At 40.3% G+C, this 20,514-nt stretch overlaps 1 protein-coding gene across 5 annotated transcripts in view; it reads left to right on the plus strand.

Moving 5' to 3' along the window:
* The window catches only part of SF3B1 (splicing factor 3b subunit 1), a 46,938-nt gene that overhangs the window by 10,409 nt on the left and 16,015 nt on the right, over positions 1 to 20,514 (plus strand). For 2 of the 5 annotated variants that reach the window (XR_004269156.1, XM_032278780.1), the window contains exons 2-9: positions 2,916 to 3,082; positions 5,468 to 5,572; positions 6,050 to 6,164; positions 7,991 to 8,070; positions 9,613 to 9,783; positions 14,880 to 15,117; positions 17,026 to 17,238; positions 17,493 to 17,614. Coding sequence is in view for 3 of the 5 variants with exons in the window: in XM_032278780.1 (XP_032134671.1) it covers positions 2,916 to 3,082; positions 5,468 to 5,572; positions 6,050 to 6,164; positions 7,991 to 8,070; positions 9,613 to 9,783; positions 14,880 to 15,117; positions 17,026 to 17,238; positions 17,493 to 17,614 (1,211 nt within the window). In the remaining 2 variants the exon portion in view is untranslated. Of the gene's footprint in view, positions 1 to 2,915; positions 3,083 to 5,467; positions 5,573 to 6,049; positions 6,165 to 6,389; positions 8,077 to 9,612; positions 9,784 to 14,879; positions 15,118 to 17,025; positions 17,239 to 17,492; positions 17,615 to 20,514 lie in introns of those variants that run through there. The other 3 variants (XR_004269157.1, XM_032278781.1, XM_032278782.1) reach the window with 3 other exon arrangements.

Raw genomic sequence — 20,514 nt, forward strand, 5'->3', positions numbered from 1 at the left:
ACTAGCACTCCAGCCTGGGCAACAAGAGGGAAACTCCGTCTCAAAAAAAAAAAAAAAAAAAACCTGAAGAGGGTGGGAGTGGGGCAAGTGTAGTTTTAAATGTAAAACTACAAACAAAAAGTAGAGATCATAGTAAAAAGAACCACCCTTCTCAAGTGAGAAAATTTCTGGCTGCCTGGGCTGCTGTAATGGTTTGGGGACAAAGTAACATCTGTGCAGATAGTGGTGCTGTGTAACACATTATAAAAATTTTGAGATCTGATCACAAACTGGGTCTGCTAAATTCAGCATTAAAACTATTCTATCATTTTCAGTTTCTTTGTTAGTTTCTCAGACAGGGTCTCTCTCGCTCATCCAGGCTAGAGTGCGGTGGCAGCAGTCGTGGCTCACTGCAGCCTTGACCTCCTGGGCTCAAGGAGTCCTCTCACCTCAGACCCCAAGTTGCAGGGGGCTATAGGTGTGCCACCATGCCTGGCTAATTTTTGCATTTTTTGTAGAGATGGGGTTTTGCCATGTTGCCTAGGCTGGTCTTGAACTCTTGGGCTCAAGTGATCTGCCCACCTCAGCCTTCCAAAGTGTTTGGATGGCATGTGTGAGCTACTGCGCCCTGCCTTCAGTTTCTGAGACCTGCTTCCGCTCCTTTCTTACAAGGAAATGTGACCCAGCTGTGCCTTAGACCAGATAAGGACGTTTTGTTATCCTGAAAGTCTATCTTGAGGGACTATAGAGGACTATAGTTGGGAAGTTTGGCAAATTCAGGATGCTATTTGATTGTTTGTTTGTTTGTTTTTTTGAGACAGAGTCTCACTCTGTCGCCAGGTGCCAGGCTGGAGTGCAGTGGCACAATCTCGGCTCACTGCAACCTCCGCCTCCCGGGTTCAAGCAATTCTCCTGCCTCAGCCTTCCGAGTAGCTGGGACTACAGGCACACACCACCATGCCCAGCTAATTTTTGTATATTCAGTAGAGACGGGTTTCACCATGTTGGCCAGGATGGTCTCAATCTCTTGACCTCGTGATCCTCCCTCCTCGGCCTCCCAAAGTGCTGGGATTACAGGCTTGAGCCACCGCGCCCGGCCAGGATGTTATTTGAATCTTTATCTTTTGATACATGCAGCTAGCAGATGAGCTTTTTTATTTTTATTAAATTTTTTTTTTTGAGACTGAGGTTCACTCTTGTTGCCCAGGCTGGAGTATGGCATGATCTCGACTCACTGCAGCCTCCGCCTACTGGGTTCAGGTGATTCTCCCACCTCAGCCTCCTGAGTAGCTGGGATTACAGGCCACCTGCCACTATGCCCCCTGACCTCAACTGATCTGCCTGCCTCAGCTTCCCGAAGTGTTGGGATTACAGGTGTTAACCACTGCGCCCAGCCTTATTTTTATTTATTTGTTTATTTATTTGAGATGGAGTTTTGCTTTCCACGTCCAGGCTGAAGTGCAGTGGCGTGATCTTGGCTCACTGCAACCTCTGCCTCCTGGGTTCAAGCGATTCTCCTGCCTCAGCCTCCTGAGTAGCTAGGACTACAGGTGGGTGCCACTACACCCGGCTAATTTTGTATTTTTAGTAGAGGGGGGTTTTACCATGAAGACCAGGCTGGTCTCGAACACCTTACCTCAGGTGATCCACCCACCTTGGCCTCCCGGGATGCTGAGATTACAGGCATGAGCCACCTCACCCATCCAGCAAGTTAGCTTTTTAAAAGTGCCTGATGTCCAAGGGCGTAATTCAGCATGGGCTGGCAAGAATTGAAAAAACTATTTTTGTTAGGCCATAGAAATATTTTGCGGTAGAAACTATTTCTTTATACATCTTTGTATTATTCAGATTATTATTATTATTTTGAGACAGAGTCTTACTCTGTGGCCCAGGCTGGAGTGCAATGGTGCGATCTCAGCTTATTTTTATTTTTATTTATTTATTTGAGATGGAGTTTTGCTCTCCATGCCCAGGCTGAAGTGCAGTGGCATGATCTTGGCTCACTGCCACCTCTGCCTCCCAGGTTCAAGCAATTCTCCTGGCTCAGACTCCTGAGTAGCTGGGACTATAGGCACATGCCACCACACCCAGCAAAATTTTTGTATTTTTTTTTAAGTAGAGATGGGGTTTCGCCATATTGGGCAGGCTGGTCTCTTAACTCCTGACCTCGTGATCCACCTGCCTTGGCCTCCCAAAGTGCTGGGATTACAGTCGTGAGCCACTGTACACAGTCCTATTCAGATTATTAAAACGTTACTTTGCAGAAGTAACCTGGTGTCAGGAAAGACTACAAAGTGTAAGGCTAGTCTGTATTTAAAGAACAAAGAAAGTCACAACTAAATGCAGTGTATGGTGCTTGGTTGGATTATGGGTTAAATAAGAACATCTATAAAGGCTATTATTAGGGCAACTGGGGAAATTTGAAGCTGGGTTATATGTTAGATGATATCACGGTTTCTTTTTTTTTGAGCCACAGAGTCTTGACCTGTCGCCAGGCTGGAGCGCAGTGGTGGGATCTAGGCTCACTGCACCCTCTGTGTCTGAGGTTCAAGTGATTCTCCTGCCTCGGCTTCCCAAGTAGCTGGGACTACAGGCGTGTGCCACCATGCCCAGCTAATTTTTGTATTTTTTAGTAGAGACAGGGTTTCACTATATGTTGGCCAGGCTGATCTTGAGCTCCTGACCTCAAGTGATACACCTACCTCTGCCTCCCAAAGTGCTGGGGTTGCAGGCATGAGCCACGGCACCCAGCCTGTCATGGTTTAATTTCTAGAGCATGCTTATGCTGTTGTGGTTGCTATTCCCTTATATGGTATAATTGCTGTACATTTTCTGTGTTTAAGAGAGTATTTTGATAATTACCTAGTAAAGAAATACATTATGTTGGGAGTTGTTTGGAAAGTGAAATTAAGAAAGTCTGTATTATCTTTTTATAGATATTGAAGCACAGATTCGAGAAATTCAAGGCAAGAAGGCAGCTCTTGATGAAGCTCAAGGAGTGGGCCTCGATTCTACAGGTTATTATGACCAGGAAATTTATGGTGGAAGTGACAGCAGATTTGCTGGATACGTGACATCAATTGCTGCAACTGAACTTGAAGATGTAAGTTACAAATTGCGTACAAGAGGCAATTATTTTTTGAGAGAGCAAGAAATATGAATAAACTTTTTTGTTTCAGCCATCTGGCTTAGGAGAGACATTCTTGAGATCTTTTAGAGGAAAAACTACTGGAAGTATCCTCTCTAAGGCTCTGAAACTTCACTGGAAATGCTTTGTTCTGAGAATTTATGGTAAAGACTAGTTTGTTTATCCAGCAAAGCACCTGCCAACCATTACCGGTGTAAAGTAAACAGTTGTAAAGTAAATCCCTACCATTACTTACCGCATTGTCTAGAGTAGCTTGTGTGGGAAGTGACTTGATTGTAAATAGCCATCTGTCCTTGTGACTTGATTACTGACTTGTATTTTATACTGTTTTTCTTCTGTTGGTATCTTAATGTGAATAGAATTTTTCTTTTCTTTTTTTTTTTTTTTTTTGAGACACAGTCTTGCTCAGCCTGGAGTACGTTGGTGTGGTCTCCACTCACTGCAACCTCTGCCTCCTGGGTTCAAGCGATTCTCCTGCCTTAGCCTCCCGAGTAGCTGGGATTACTAGCCTGCCACCACGCCAGCTAATTTTTGTATTTTTAGTAGAGATGGGGTTTCGCCATATTGGCCAGGCTGGTCTTGAACTCCTGACCTCAGGTGATCTGCCCTCCTTGGCCTCCCAAAGTGCTGGGATTACAGGCTTGAGACACTGCACCTGGCCTGGAATTTTTCTTAGTGCTGATGTTGATGAGCTTTTCATGTCTGTTTCAGTTACTATGGAGGAGGACTGCCTTTCATTTTGAAATCTGTCCCTCAAAGAATTTTTTTCTTTATTCCAGGTAGCTTATATTTTATCAGACCATTCCAAAGTCCAAATTTGGTGATTCAGTTACAGGTCACTGTAACTGATACGGATTATCAAACTGATTATTTTTAAGAAATTCAAGTCACATTTTACTTTACAGTTGGCTCTCTCTTTCTCTTTTTTTTTCTGGAGAGAAATTTAAAAGTCCCAAAAGGTGAAATTTCTAGAAACCAGGCACGGACTAGTTAGTATTTTATTTGGGGGTCTCGTACCCTAATGATAAAAGAAAGTAATAGCTATATGTTTCAGAAACTGAGGGGGATATTGTCATTTTATTTTTAAATAAAGGTGTTAAGATCTTGAGAATTATCTAGTGTTGCACTTTTTTTTTTTTTTTTTTTTTTTTTGTGGTGACGGAGTCTCACTCTCTCGCCAGACTGGAGTGCAATGGTGCGATCTCGGCCCAGTGCAACCTCCGCCTTCTGGGTTCAAGCAATTCTGCCTCAGCCTCTCGAGTAGCTGGGACTACAGGCACGTGCTACCACACCTGGCTAATTTTGTATTTTTAGTAGAGACCGGGTTTCACCGTGTTGGCCAGGATAGTCTCAATCTCTTGACCTTGTGATCTACCTGCCTTGGCCTCCCAAAGTGCTGGGATTACAGCCGTGAGCCACTGTGGACGGCCAGCACTTTTTATTTATTTTTATTACAATAGAGATGAAATCTCACTGTGTGTGTATGTGTGGTTTTTGTTTGTTTTTTTGGGAGACAGTTTTGCTCTGTTGCTCAGGCTGAAGGCAGCGGACAGATCATGGCTCACTGCAGCCTTTGCTTCCTGGGTTCAAACTATCCTCCCACCTCAGCGTCCTGAGTAGCTGGCACTACATATGCACACCACCATGCCTGGCTAATTTTTGTATTTTTTGGTAGAGACAGGGTTTCACCATGTTTCCCAGGTTGGTCTTGAACTCGTGGGCTCAAGCAGTATCCCGCCTCAGCCTCTCAAAGTGTTGGGATTATAGATGTGAGCTACCTTGCCCAGCTGGGTCTCTGTTGCCTAGGCTAGTCTCAAAACTCCTAGACTCCCAACTTGGCCTCCCAGACAGTTGTACTTTTTATACTAGAAAGGTAACAGTATAACATTATTTTGTTTGAACACACTGCTCGGGACAAGTACATTTAAAATTAAATACTTGTTTCTATGGTTTTAAATCATGTTTAAAAAAATGAGTTAAAAAAACTAGAAAGTTCTAAAATAAGCTGTAATTATCAAATTGAAAAAACATTTTGTCTTCTGTGAGAAAATTAAATGCTCAAGTTTTTCTAGTCCATACTTACTTTATCTTAATTGACTTCTGTAGAAAATTTTCCTTGCTTAATCATTTTGAAAGTAAAGATAACTGAATTTAATTTCTTTAATAGGTTTTTGAAGTGCAAGAAGTCATAATAGTAGTGTTTGTAAGTTTTATGAAGGAAGGCTTAGATATCACTCCGTCAGTAGATCTTTTGATTTCATATTGAATCTTTGCATATTCTTTTTCTAATTTGTAAGTTCTAACATTTTGTTTGCGGGCTTTTGGGGGTTTTCATTGCAGGATGACGATGACTATTCATCATCTACAAGTTTGCTTGGTCAGAAGAAGCCAGGATATCATGCCCCCGTGGCATTGCTTAATGATATACCACAGTCAACAGAACAGGTGACCTTTCATTTTAAAAGCATATTCAGCTAAAGAAAAGTGAATGTCTGAGTTCCCGTGGACATCCATGAATTTTAGGATGTTTTGAGGAGAATTAGAAATAATTATTTATTCTGTACAGGTGTAATCTTTTCTTTTTGACACAAGGTCTTGCTATCTTGCTCAGGCTGATTCCAAACTCCTGGGCTCAAGCATTCCTCCTGTTCGAGCCTCCCAAGTGGTTGAGATTACATACACAGGTCACCATGCCTGGCTGTAATCATTTAATGAAGCATTGAACTATGGAAATGTGAATGTGTATATTGCCTTGTTTCCATATGCCTTATTTTTTTATGTTAACGTTTATCTGTGAAACGATACAGAATATTAGTAGGCATGTATTAAACATTTGTGCTTTACAGTGTTCTGATTTTTGTTTATGATACTGCTTTGTTATCTTAATAAAGTGGAGATTAAGTGAGACATACCTCTTTTTAGTATGATCCATTTGCTGAGCACCGACCTCCAAAGATTGCAGACCGGGAAGATGAATACAAAAAGCATAGGCGGACCATGATAATTTCCCCAGAGCGTCTTGATCCTTTTGCAGATGGTAATTCTTTCCCACTTTTCTATAAGTATTCAGAAATTTATTTGTATTAAGTTGTCTTTAGCCCTTTGATTTTTTTTGGCATGCTTCTGAATTTGCTTTTCTTTTTAAAAATCCCCCTTAATATAGATTTGTATAGATTTGGTTGAAGTCACAGATGCCATATTCTTCATCTTTATAATGCAAGTTTTCTTTCCAGGTAGAAGGACAAGAAAAAAATGAGCCAATGCCATAGAAACGCAAAGGGTTAAAGGTTTTACTTTTACTTTTGTTTTGGGTACGCTTTCTATACTTGGAACAAATGTGTTTTTCTGCTCAAAATACTTTCAAATTGTTGAAAGTTTTCATTCCAAATCCTAGATTTTTAGGATTGTTACCCTTGAGAAACTGTTTCTCACACTAGAGCTCCCCCCATAGTACTCTAAATATAGCTTAGTAAAGGCACCTACTTTGCTCTAAGCATACTTAAAGTTAAAAGTATGTATACAAAAATTTTGATATTTTTAATAGTTGGAGTCTGTTTTGCTAATTTTAGTGTGCAAGTCAGCACAAGGGGCATAGTGAGCCTGATGGAAGCTTTCCTCAGGTGAGTGAGTTTCACAATCAGAATTAGGTGCCTGTTTCTTAAAATTAGATTCTGCTGCAGGTTTACATACTAGACTTTCAGCCTGCATGAATTAGTAGGGATATTCTTTTTTTACTTGCATAATTGTAATTGATTTAAACATGTATGCCAGAATTCACAGGCCCATACTAACTGTCCTTAATTTCTTTCCTACAGCAGTACTGCTATATGCCAGTCCTGTCTGCATTCTTAAGGGTGCAGTTCAACACATCCTCTCTAGATTATGGTGAAAAAGTATTCCAAAGGAAGTCTTATCAGAGCTAGTGTCAGAAAGAATGACACTACCAATTGGGCATGATCTTCAGCATAGGAAATGTCTTAGAATTTTATTAGTTTTTCCTAAATTGTGATGCTATACTACTTGTATAGCTAGTTACCACATTTCTAAAGCATAGTATGCCTCTGTGAATCTTGTTATATACTGTTTGGGCTTCTGTAAGATATTGAAGTTTGAAAAGCAAATACTGAAACTTTAACCAAGAGACTGACACATCTCTTTGTACCTCATGTTGCTTCTGTGTGCATCATAATAACTGGTAGACGTAATATATTTCAAGTAATATGTTTCCAGTTTTAATTTATGATTTCTAAGAAATAAAAATATGCTTTCTAGGTCAAAAAAACTTAAAGCATGAAGCCCTTTTTAGTAACGTGACATCAGAATAAGATTATAGGTATATTTTTAAAATCAGAATTTCTAAACTATAATTGTTTTAGAACACTGTATGAAGAACTTATCTAGTCATAGTTATTTGTAGTCAGGATTTTAACAGCTTGCAACAGGTAATGTTTTGAATATAAATATCTTTCCAAAGTGTTACTAATGTAAAGAGATAATTTTCTAGGCTTCTATTCTGCTGCTTGAAGTCAGAACTGCTGATGGAGACAAAGGCACGAAAGTGTACGTATTCCGGATTAGCAACCCAGGAACCCATCACTTCTGAAGACTAAACTGTGTTGTCATTTTGTTTTTATATGCATTAAAATATTTGTTTTAAACTGCTGTAGATGTTTGTGTTCAAACAGGTTAAATTGATCAGCAAACTCAATAAAAAGTAAGATGTATAATTATTAAAGTTTTCCATCAAAAAATAATTTAAATGATTATGGAATAACATAAAATTAGAGCAGGGCAGATAAATCAGTTGAACCTGATTATCTTTTATTTATTGTACTCTTTTCCTGTTGCTGTTCTTTTCTGCAGGAGGGAAGACCCCTGATCCTAAAATGAATGCAAGGACTTACATGGATGTAATGCGAGAACAGCACTTGACTAAAGAAGAAGTATGTAAACCTGTGTCCTGTTTTAATGGTTGTGAAAGAATGTAAATAAAGTTATGATTGAGAGACTGTTACGTTTCTTTTTTGCTATTTGCTGCACAATTATTTTAATAGTATTAATTAACTGAGAAAGAATCTTATGCCCAAATTATACCACCTTCCACATAAAACTTTCCATTTCGATATCCTTTTTTAGTCTGGGCCCCTTGGCCGTGTATGTGTCTATGAATTTTACAGGAAGTTTTCCTTTTTTATTTTGAGACAGAGTCTCATGTCACCCAGGCTGGAGTGCAGTGGTGTGATCTCGGCTCACTGCAACCTCTGCCTCCTGGGTTCAAGTTATCCTCCCACCTCAACCTCCTGAGTGACTGTGAATACAGGTGTGCATCACATGCCTAGCTAATTTTTGTATTTTTAGTAGAGATGGAGTTTTACCATGTTGGCCAGGCTGGTCTCGAACTCCTGACCTCAGGTGATCCACCTGCCTTGGCCTCCCAAAGTTCTGGGATTACAGATGTGAGCCACTGTTCCTGGCCATTATGGAGAATGTTTCTGTAGGGAGAAGGTTGATGGTGTGTATCTGAACCCAGTATGTTAGGGAAAAGTCAAAGAGTTTAGTGTGAGATTCTGTAAGTTGCAGTTTGGATGTAAGTGGAGAAGTTCGAATAAATCCTTTTGGCCTACAGAGAATATACCATTTTGTCTTAATCGTCTCCATTATTTTTTTATTTTATTTTTTTTGAGGCAGAGAATTGCTCTGTCACCCAGGCTGAAGTGCAGTGGTGTGATTTCAACTCACCGCAACCTCTGCCTCCTAGGTCTAAGTGCTTCTCCTGCCTCAGCTTCCCAAAGTAGCTGGGATTACAGGTGTGTACCACCTTGCCCGGCTAATTTTTGTATTTTTTTTTTTTTTAGTAGAGATGGGGTTTCACTATATTGGCCAGGCTGGTCTTGAATTCCGGACCTTGGATGATCTGCTCGCCTTGGCGTTTGAAAGTGCTGGGTTTATAGGTGTGAGCCACCATGCCTGGCCTCCTCCATTACTATTATGAATATATAATAGGTTTTGTATGTTGACTGAATTAAATGGGATAATCCCCATTTTAACAGTATAGAGTGAATTAAATGTGCATCTATTATCACTAAATTATGCACGATATTTATATAATTTGTCAGTATAAATAAAATTTTATTTTTATATTTCACCATTTTTCTATTGTGTTGCATAGTCAATTGCTATTTATATGAGTTTTAAAGAAAACTTTTTCAGTGGAAGCATTTTGGTTCTCCGTTGACTGAAGATTTTACTTCACCTATAATATATAAACTATAGTGTGCTATGTTATAAATTCTGAACTTGCTTCTGTTTTGTTTAGAAAGACAGGCATTATGTAAAATGAAATAAATTTAAAACAAACTATGGAACCAGCTAGCATAGAAAGGAGAACAAGCAAAGTATAAAATAGCATCTTAAGTGGAAATGATTGTGGTAATGATAGAAAAATATTGAAAACATTTTAAAGGTAAATACTGTTTTTTTTCCAGCGAGAAATTAGGCAACAGCTAGCAGAAAAAGCTAAAGCTGGAGAACTAAAAGTCGTCAATGGAGCAGCAGCATCCCAGCCTCCGTCAAAACGAAAACGGCGTTGGGATCAAACAGCTGATCAGACTCCTGGTGCCACTCCCAAAAAGCTATCAAGTTGGGATCAGGCAGAGGTAATTTCTTTTTGTTTTTTGTTATTACTGTTTAAAAATTTTGTTCTCTTATGGACTATATTAGTCGGCTTGGGTTGTCGTAACAAGGTACCACAGACTGGGTTCCTTAAGCAGCAGACTGATTTTTTTTCACAGCTCTGGAGGCTTGAAATCCAAGATCAGAGTGCCAAGAGGGTTGGTGTTTGGTGAGGGCTTTCTTGCTGTGTCCTCACATGGCCTTTCTCCCTGCCAGTGAGCTCTGTTGTCCCTTCTCTTCCTATAAGGACATCAGTCTTGTTAGGTTAGCATCCCACCCTTATGACCTCATTTGAGCTTAATTTACCTCCCTAAGGCCCAGTTTCCAAATACAGTCACACTCAGAGTTAGGACATGAACAAATGAATTTCGAGGGGTGTGCAGTTTACTTACTCATATCCTGGAGTAAGGAAAGTTCTTTTTAGAATATTAAGTATAGACCTGTAGGTATGTTACATTGTGGAGGTTGAGTATCATATAGTGGTGTTTCTTATTTTCTAGATAGATAACTTAAGCCTCTCACTACAGGCGGCAATAGTCAGTGCTACTCCATTCCTTTGGTCAGCCTCCTCTCCTACTTTCTTTTTCTTTTTAAAAACATTCTGTTGGAGGCTGAATGAATTGGCTTGTGCATATAATCCCAGCACTTTGGGGGCCCAGGTGGGAGAATTAGTTGAGTTTAAGGAGTTTGAGACCAGCTTGGGCAGCAGAGGGAGACCCTGTCTCTACCAAAAAAAAAAAAAAAAAAAAAAAAAAAACTTAGCTGGGCACAGAGGCACATACCTATAGTCTTAGCTACTGGGGTACGGGGGCTGGTGGGGGCTGAGGCAGGAGGATCCCTTGATCCCAGGAGATAGAGGTCTCGGTGAGCTGTGGTTGTGCCACTGCATTCCAGCCTGGTGACCGAGTAAGACCCTGTCTCAAAAACACAAAACAATGGAGTCTGTAAAATATTTCTTAGAAATTTATTTCCTAGTTATGTAGAAATGGTTATATTAGTTGTTCTCTATCGTTTAATAGTATACTTGTAGACTAAAAGATATAAGTGCTGCATAAAAGCAGCTAATTATGTTAAACTATAATATGTACCTTTATTGTGTTCGTCATTAACCTCAATAGAAAGGCCTTTAAAATTGAGTTTTTTAGAAAGCAGTTGAAAATATTTAATCATTGTTAGAAAAATAAAATAAAGCGGCTGTGTGTGGTGGCTCACACCTGTAGTCCCAGCACTTTGGGAGGCCAAGGTGGGCTTATCATGAGGTCAGGAATTCAAGACCAACCTGGCCAGCATAGTGAAACCCCATCTCTACTAAAAATACAAAAATTAGCCGGGCATGGCGGCACGTGCCTGTAGTCCCAGCTACTCGGGAGGCTGAGGCGGGAGAATTGCTTGAACCTCAGGTGTTGGAGGTTGCAGTGAGCCGAGATCGCGCCGCTATATACCAGTTTGGGCAACAGAGTGAGACTTCATCTCAAAAATACAATAAACTCCAGCTTGGGCAATAGAGTGAGACTTCGTCTATAAAGTAAGATAAAATAAAGCTACTCTTTTGCTTATGCATCATTTCCCTTCCCCTCTTGGAGACTCTCATCATGTACCATTAATTTTTTTCTCCATACTAGATTATCATTAGCAGCAAACATGTTTTACCATGCTTTGTATTAACAACAGCAACAAAAAACCTGCAGAAAGCATTTCCTAACCCTCATTCACATCCTTATTCGGCTACCACCCTATTTCGATCTCTTTTTAGAGCAGAGTGCTTTGTTTTTTGTTTTTTTTGGGGGAGGGGGGGTGGTAAGGTCTCATTTATTGCCACGGCTAGAGTGTAGGGGCACAATCACAGCTCACTGCAGCCTCCACCTCCTGGGCTAAAATGATCTTCCCACCTTAATCCCCCAAATAGATGGGACTATAGATGTATACCACCATGCCTGGCTAGTTTTTTATTTTTTGTAGAAACAGGTCTCACCATGTTGTCCAGGCTGGTCTCAAACTCCTGGGCTCAAACAGTCTGTCTGCTTCAGCCTTGCAAAGTGCTGGGATTACAGGCATGAGCCACAAAGTGCGTTGCATGAGTTGTTTGTACTTGCTTTCTCTTCTTACACAGTTCTAGCCTTTTGTCCACGAGACTTCACCTAAAATCTCTTGTCAAGGTCACTTGTCCCCTAATTGATAAATTTAAAATGTATATTTTTATTTCTCATATTACTTAGCATATCAAGAACATTTGACATTTCTTCATAGCCTTTTCTCTCTCAGTTTCTGGGTTTTAGTCTTTCTTGGTTCCCCTCAAACTCTCTCAGTGGCTTCTACTCCTTAGTCTTGTTTACTGGATCCTCATTCTTCTTACTTCTGAACTTTGGGGCGTTCTAGTAGTGCTCAGTCTTTTGGTTTCATTTCCATCTGTGCTTGCTCCCTAGGTTCTCTCTTGTCTTTATATACCATTTGTATAAGACAGCTCCCAAACTTACAAATCTGTCCTCTGCTTCTGTTCCTCAAACTTGTGTATTTGTTCAGCCTGACATATTTCACTGTTCAATGGGCATTTCAAAATCAGTATTTCTAAAAGAAAATTATTGATTTTCTTCATGTACATCTCTTCTCCATCCTGCTCCACGGTCTTTCCCGTTTCTGTTTGGCTCAAGCAAAATATTTAGGGCCAGGTGTAGTGGCTGACGCATGTAATCCCAAAGCTTTGGAAGGCCAAGGTGGGTGGATCATTTGAGGTCAGGAGTTCAAGACCAGCCCGGCCAACATGGCGAAACCGCCTCTAGTAAAAATACAAAAATTAATTGGGCCTGGTGGTGGGCACCTGTAATCTCAGCTGCTCAGGAGGCTGAGGCAGGAGAATTGCTTGAACCCAGGAGATGGAGAGATTGCAGTGAGCCAAGATTGTGCCACTTTACTCCAGCCTAGGCGACAGAGCAAGACTGTGTCTCAAAAACAAGGACAGCAATACCAAAAACCACTTAGGGACTCATCTTATACTCCTTATTCTCTTACCCCATATCCTACCCATATACGTTTTCTTGGCGCCACCTTTAAATATACTGAGGATCTAGTCACTTTTCATGATCTCTGCCTCTGCCATCCTAGTCTAAATCACTATTAGCTCTAGCCTAGACTGCTGTAGATTTAACTTACAGATCAAGAAAAAAAACCTATCAGATCGTGCAATATTTACCCAAACCCAGAATTGGGATATACAAAACCTATATAATTTCTAAACAATTTAGTTTAAGATGAGAACTTCTCATTTGCTTGGTGATACGTAAGAGGGATTTGGTTCTGCTCAATGTAAGTAAAACCATTATTTTATTATTTACAATAAATAATAAAATTAACTCTTTTTAATTTTTGAGATAGAGTCTTGCTCTGTCACCCATGGGTGGCTGGAGTGCAGTGGTGCAATCTTGGCTGACTACAACCTCCACCTCCAAGACTCAAGTGACTGTCGTGCCTCAGCCTCTAGAGTAGCTGGGATTATAGGCATGTGCCACCACGCCCAGCTAATTTGTGTATTTTTAATAGAGACAGGGTTTCACCATGTTGGCCAGGCTGGTCTTGAATCCCTGACCTTAAGTGATCCCCCTACCTTGGCCTCCCAAAGTGCTGGGATTACAGATATGAGCCACCGTGCTCAGCCAGGTAACTACTAAATTTAATTCCATGGATGACGTTCAGTACTAAGTTTCAGAAAGAGAAAGAAGCTTGTCCTCCTGGTAATTGTTTAACTGTATGCACGTAACTAGACATAAAAGCTGATAGCTTTCTTTTTTGAGTCAGAGTCTCATACTCTGTCACCTAGTCTAGAGTGGGATGGTGCGATGTCAGCTTATTGCAACCTCAGCCTCCCAGGTTCAAGCAATTCTCCTGCCTCAGACTCCTGAGCAGCTGGGATTACAGGTGCCCACCACCATGCCTGGGATTACAGGCATGAGCCACCGTGCCCACATGAGAGCTGATAATGCTGATAGGTATCTTTTTTTTTCTCTTGACACAGAGTCTTGCTCTGTCGCCAGGCACCAGGCTGGAGTGCAGTGGTGCAATCTTGGCTCACTGCAACCTTCGCCTCCTGGCTTCAAGCAGTTCTCCTGCCTCAGCCTCCTGAGTACCTGGAACCACAGGCGTGCGCCACCACGCCACGCTAATTTTTTTGTATTTTAGTAGAGATGGGGTTTCACTATCTTGGCCAGGATGGTCTCTATCTCTTGACCTCGTGATCCATCTGCCTTAGCCTCCCAAAGTGCTGGGATTACAGGCCTGATCCACGGCACCCGGCGATATCTTTCTTATAAAAACTACAGAGATTCGTCCAGGCACAATGGCTCATGCCTGATATCCCAGAACTTTGGGATGCTGAGATGGGCAGATCATGGGGTCAGGAGTTTGAGACCAGACTGACCAACATGGTGAAACCCTGTCTCTACTAAAAATACAAAAATTAGCGTGGTGTGGTGGCACACGCTGGTAATCCCAGCTACTCTGGAGGCTGAGGCAGTAGAATCACTTGAACCCGGGAGGCAGAGGTTGCAGTGAGCCGAGATCATGCCACTGGACTCCAGCATGGATGACAGAGTAAGACTCTGTCTAAAAAAACAAAAAATTATGTAGGTCATCTAAAGCATTAATATTAATTAAACACACACAATTGAACAAAACCTCAATAGTGGTATTTTCTTAGAACACATGAATTCCTTCTCTCCTACGTGTTTCTAAGCCCCACGTTGAAACTAATGTAATTAGAGCTGAAAGCTTTGGATTACAGATCTAGACAGAAAAACCTCAGTGATTTTCCCTAAAGTCACAGAGCTATTAATGGCATATCAAAGATTCATACCCAGAATATTTCTTTTTTTAAGCTGGGACTTTTGTCAGTGCTTCAGATTGAAGCTTTACATTGTTTTTGATCATAAACATTTGCTAGAAAGTAGGTATCTTTTCCTGTAAGTATAGTGTCCTCTAACTTACAGTGCATAGAACTAAAACATTTTTTGTTTGAAGTTTTTTGTTTTATGGAAATTTTCTAATTATTCCTATGTGGGTATGTGAAATAAAATTTTTTGCTTTTTTTAAGACCCCGGGGCATACTCCTTCCTTAAGATGGGATGAGACACCAGGTCGTGCAAAGGGAAGTGAGACTCCTGGAGCAACGCCAGGCTCAAAAATATGGGATCCTACACCTAGCCACACACCAGCGGGAGCTGCTACTCCTGGACGAGGCGATACACCAGGCCATGCCACACCAGGCCATGGAGGTGCAACTTCCAGTGCTCGTAAAAACAGATGGGATGAAACCCCCAAAACAGAGAGAGGTACTTCTAGTGGAATATGGATGTGTGGGTGAAATGTTGAGTGGTATGTTTATGGACTAAAATCTGTTCTGTTTATTCCTGGGTGGATATGTATAAATAACCAGCTGCTTTGAGGGGATAGATTAAGAATGGAATAGATCATATGCCTAATTTTTTTCCCTCTTGAAGAGATCTAAGATTTATTTAAGGAAGAACTGTAGGTGAAAGAAAAGTTAGTAGGCTGTAACCTTTGATGTAGTTTATTTTTTAGAGACAGGGTTTTGTTCACTGTAGCCTTAACCCCCTAGGCTCAAGGGATCTTCCCACCTCAGCTTCCTGAGTAGCTGAGATGATAGGAGCATGCTACCGTACCTGGCTAATTAAAAAATTTTTTTTGTAGAGACAATGTCTCGTTTCATTGCGAAGCGTGGTCCTGAACTCCTGTCTTCAAGTGATCCCCTACTAAAGCCTTGGGATTACAGGCATGAACCACTGCACCTGGCCTACACTTTGTTTTTTATTATGGAAAAATATACCTAACATCAAATTTACTTTTTTTTTTTTTTTGGTGATGGAGTCCCACTCTGTTCCCCAGGCTGGAGTGCAGTGGTGCGATCTCAGCTCACTGCAGCCTCTGCCTCCTGGGTTCAAGCTTTTCTCCTGCCCCAGCCTCCTGGGTAGCTAGGATTACAGGCACGCGCCAGCACACCTGGATAATTTTTGTAATTTTATTAGAGATGGGGTTACACCATGTTGGTCAGGCTGATCTCAAACTCCTGACCTCATGATTGGCCCACCTTGGCCTCCCAAAGTGTTGGGATTACAGGCATGAGCCACCGTGCCTGGCCAAATGTACTATTTTTAACCATTTATTTACTTATTTTCAGTTAATACTTACATAATACTAACCATTTTTGTTTTGTTTTGTTTTGTTTTTGTGATGGAGTTTCACTCTTGTTGCCCAGCTGGAGTGCAGTGGTGCCATTTGGCTCACTGCGGCCTCCACCCCCCAGGTTTAAATGATTCTCCTGCCTCAACCTCCCGAGTAGCTGGGATTACAGGATGTGTCGCCATGCCTGGCTAATTTTGTATTTTTAGTAGAGACAGGGTTTCTCCATGTTTGTCAGGCTGGTCCCGAACTCCCAACCTCAGGTGATCCGCCTGCCTCGTCCTCCCAAAGTGCCGAGATCATAGGAGTGAGCCATCATTCCCAGCCAACCGTTTTTAAGCATATGGTTCAGTGGCATTAAGTACATTCACAGCATTTTGCACTATCACTACTGTTCATTTCTAGGTTTTTTTTCATCATCCCAAACAGAAAACCTGTATCCATTAAACAGGGCCTTCCCATTCCCTTTTCTTCTTAGCTCCTGCTGACCTCTATTCTATGCTCTGTCTCTCTGAATTTACCTAAACCTCTTACTTTTTTGTATAGGTGGTCAAAAGCTTTATTTTCTTAACTGTTTATAAGAACAGTTGAGGCAAATTAAGATTTAACTGTACATCTGCTATATTAAAATTTTGTGAACTTTTAATGGTAATGGGGTAGTGCTTCATATGTAATGAAGGAAAGAAGCAGTATAGAATTGTACATGCAGTGTCACTTCAATTGTGTGGAGAAAGGAAGGAAGTAGCTTGAGATACACATGGCAGATATCTGTGTAATAATGTTAAGGATAGTTAAAAAATGACTTTGCTGTCTTTTCCTGTTTCATAGTAGTTACTGTCTGTTTTTGTAACCCATGGAAAAGAAACATGCATACACATAAGAGTTTGAAGAGGTATATATAAATATGAAATGGAACACTAGAACTTTAAATAAGGAATATTCTATTTTAGAACTTAATAGTTTTGATTATAACTGAGAATAAAAAATATTATTTTAACAGTGATTAAAATTGTGGTCTTACTCACTCTTTCTTTTTAAAGACACTCCTGGGCATGGAAGTGGATGGGCTGAGACTCCTCGAACAGATCGAGGTGGAGATTCTATTGGTGAAACACCGACTCCTGGAGCCAGTAAAAGAAAATCACGGTGGGATGAAACACCAGCTAGTCAGATGGGTGGAAGCACGCCAGTTCTGACCCCTGGAAAAACACCAATTGGCACACCAGCCATGAACATGGCTACCCCTACTCCAGGTAGAAACTCTCTCATTGAAAATAATTGTTTTTTTCTCTACAAATTATTTAATTTTTTCTTTATGGTATTCTGTGTGCTATTAATGTCAACTACCAGCTAGAATAAGGAGATAAAAAAATAAGTCTTGGTTTGCATTTACAATATAAAAGCAACTAAATGTTAGGTTTGGTCTTAATGCTCTTTTATCTCAAAGATATATTTAATAATACAGTTTTGCGCTATAGATTGTATAAAAGTTTGCTTTTCTTGGTAGGTCACATAATGAGTATGACTCCTGAACAGCTTCAGGCTTGGCGGTGGGAAAGAGAAATTGATGAGAGAAATCGCCCACTTTCTGATGAAGAATTAGATGCTATGTTCCCAGAAGGATACAAGGTAGTACATCAAATATGAATGAGGTGGTATTTAGGATATGCATTTATTTTAAATAGTAAAAAAAAATTGATCAAGGTTGCATTGACTTTGCCCAAATTTAGTATTGTCATTCCAGTCTCTTAGCTATTTCCAAGAATATTTCAGTTCCAAAGAGAGATGAAAAGAAATGAACAACAAGAAATTACTTTTTGAAAGAAATCTCAAGGACCATTGGTTAGGCTTTGAGAACTGCTGCTTCAGTTTTCCATCAGTCCCAGGAATAAGCTCATTTAGATTGTGGTTTTTTACTTGGTGTTTCACCAAGATTTTGTGTCTTTAAGTTTATGGATTATCAGTGGACACAAATAATCTTTTTTTTTTTTTTTTTTTGAGATGGAGTCTTACTCTGTTGCCCAGGCTGGAGTGAAGTGGCACAGTCTCTACTCACTGCAACCTCCGCCGCCTGGGTTCAAATGATTCTCTTGCTTCAGCCTCCTGAGTAGCTGGGATTATAGGCATGTGCCACCATGCCCAGCTGATTTTTATATTTTTAGTAGAGATAGGGTTTTGCCATGTTAGCCAGGCCGGTCTTGAACTCCTGACGTTGGGTGATCTGCCCCTGTCAGCCTCCTGAAGTGCTGGGATTACAGGCATGAGCCACCGTGCCCAGCCTTCTTTTTACCATATCAACTTGAAATTTATTTTGAACTATAAAATTTTCTAGGTAGCTGACACTTAGGGAGTATTTGTTAGTCTAAAGGTAGTCTGAGGTCATATAGCTGAGATTATAACCAGGGGAAACCAGATGACTTTGTAAATCATCTTATGGACTTTATAGAGTTTTTCCTGTTAATGACTTGATTTTTAACAGTTTGTGTGTAGCTTTTTTTTGGGGGGAGGGGTTTTGTTTTGTTTTGTTTTAGAGACAGGGTCTCACTCTGTTGCCCAGACTGGAGAGCAGTGGCATTGACATAGCTCATTGTAGCATCGAACTCCTGGTCTCAAGTGGTCCTCCTGCCTCAGCCTCCTGAGTAGCTATGGCTACAGGCATGCACCACCATACCTGGCTAATTTTAATTTTTTTTTGTAGCCATGGAGTCTCAGTGTGTTGCCAGGTTGGTCTCAAACTCCTAGGCTCAAACTGTCCTCTCATTTTGGCCTCCCGGAGTGCTGGGATTATAGGCATGAGCCACTGTCCCCAGACTTGTTTTGTTTTTGATCCCCTGTTATTTGTGTTAAGTTGGCATGAATTTTTGCTTCAAAGCTTTTTGTAGACTCCACATAATGCTGTGGGTATAGATATAACCTACTGTTGACTGCCTGAGCGTCTTTCTCAGTCATAGTCATTGATTTCCTTAGGAGGAAAAGTCTCCCTTAGTGAATCCTCCTAAAAAGCAACATCCTTACTAATGAATATAAAAATATAGGAGACCATTAAATCCTTACTGGCGAGTGATTTCTGTGGACTTGAAACTGATTTTCCTAGGCTTCACATATATAAAGTATCCACTTTATTCACAATGCTTAGTGGTCTGTGCTGGCGCAGACATTAACTAGCAACAAAAAATGTCTGTACAAAGTACAGTTAGTATCAATATAAATTTAACTTTCTTTCTTTCTTTCTTTCTTTCTTTCTTTCTTTCTTTCTTTCTTTCTTTCTTTCTTTCTTCCTTTCTTCCCTTTCTTTCCTTTCTTTCCTTTCTTTCCTTTCTTTCCTTTCTTCTTTCCTTCTTTCCTTTCTTTCCTTTCTTTCCTTTCTTTCCTTTCTTTCCTTTCTTTCTTTCCTTTCTTTCTTTCCTTTCTTTCTTTCCTTTCTTTCTTTCCTTCTTTCCTTTCTTTCTTTCCTTTCTTTTTCTTTCTTTCTTTCTTTCTTTCTTTCTTTCTTTCTTTCTTTCTTTCTTTCTTTCTTTTATTTATTTATTTGGGACGGAGTTTCGCTCTTGTTACCCAGGCTGGAGTGCAATGGCGCGATCTCGGCTCACCGCAACCTCCGCCTCCTGGGTTCAGGCAATTCTCCTGCCTCAGCCTCCTGAGTAGCTGGGATTACAGGCACGCACCACCATGCCCAGCTAATTTTTTTTTGTATTTTTAGTAGAGACAGGGTTTCACCGTGTTGACCAGGATGGTCTCGATCTCTTGACCTTGTGATCCACCCGCCTCGGCCTCCCAAAGTGCTGGGATTACAGACTTGAGCCACCGCGCCCGGCTAACATAATTTAATCTTGAATTGACACAACAGTTTTAGGCGCACTGGAGAAGACGTGTAAAGGTTTATTGACCTCCACAGGAAGTTGTATTTTTTTTCTTTGAACATATATTAAATTATATAAAATAGAGATGGAGTCTCGCCTTGTCGCCCAGGCTGGTCTCAAACTCCTGGGCTGAAGTGTTCCTCCCATCTCAGCCTCCTAAAGTGCTGGGATTACAGGCATGAGCCACCACACCTGGCCTGGCCAGAAGTTGTATTTTTTTTTTCTTTTTTTTTTTTTTAAGTCTGTTACCAGCTTAAAAAAAAAAAAGTTATTTGTGATTTTTAGCCAACATGTTTTGAAATTTTATTGGTTTTGCAAAAGGTTTAATCAGGTGGCATATTTTACAGGGCTTTGGTAAATATTTTGGTTTTAGTTTTCATGCATTTAACTTAGTTTTGTAGAGTTTTACACTTAAAAGATTTGTTTTTAGAGTGCAGGAATTTATGTGATATTTTAATACTAAAATATAGCTCTTTATATGTTGTATACACCATATGAGCTTATTTCCATTTATATAAATACTCGTGAAACGTTATTTGCTTTACTAGAGCGTTTTTTGGAATTGCTGACTCAGATTTTATTTTCAAATTTTTAATAATTTGACATTTTGACCCATAACATGTTTGAATGTGATTAGTATTTTTTTTTTTTTTTTTTTTTTTTTTTTGA

Source organism: Sapajus apella, unplaced genomic scaffold, assembly GCF_009761245.1.
Source record: "Sapajus apella isolate SASKATOON/1434 unplaced genomic scaffold, GSC_monkey_1.0 scaffold10, whole genome shotgun sequence".
In the NCBI taxonomy this organism is placed as follows: Eukaryota; Metazoa; Chordata; class Mammalia; order Primates; family Cebidae; genus Sapajus; species Sapajus apella.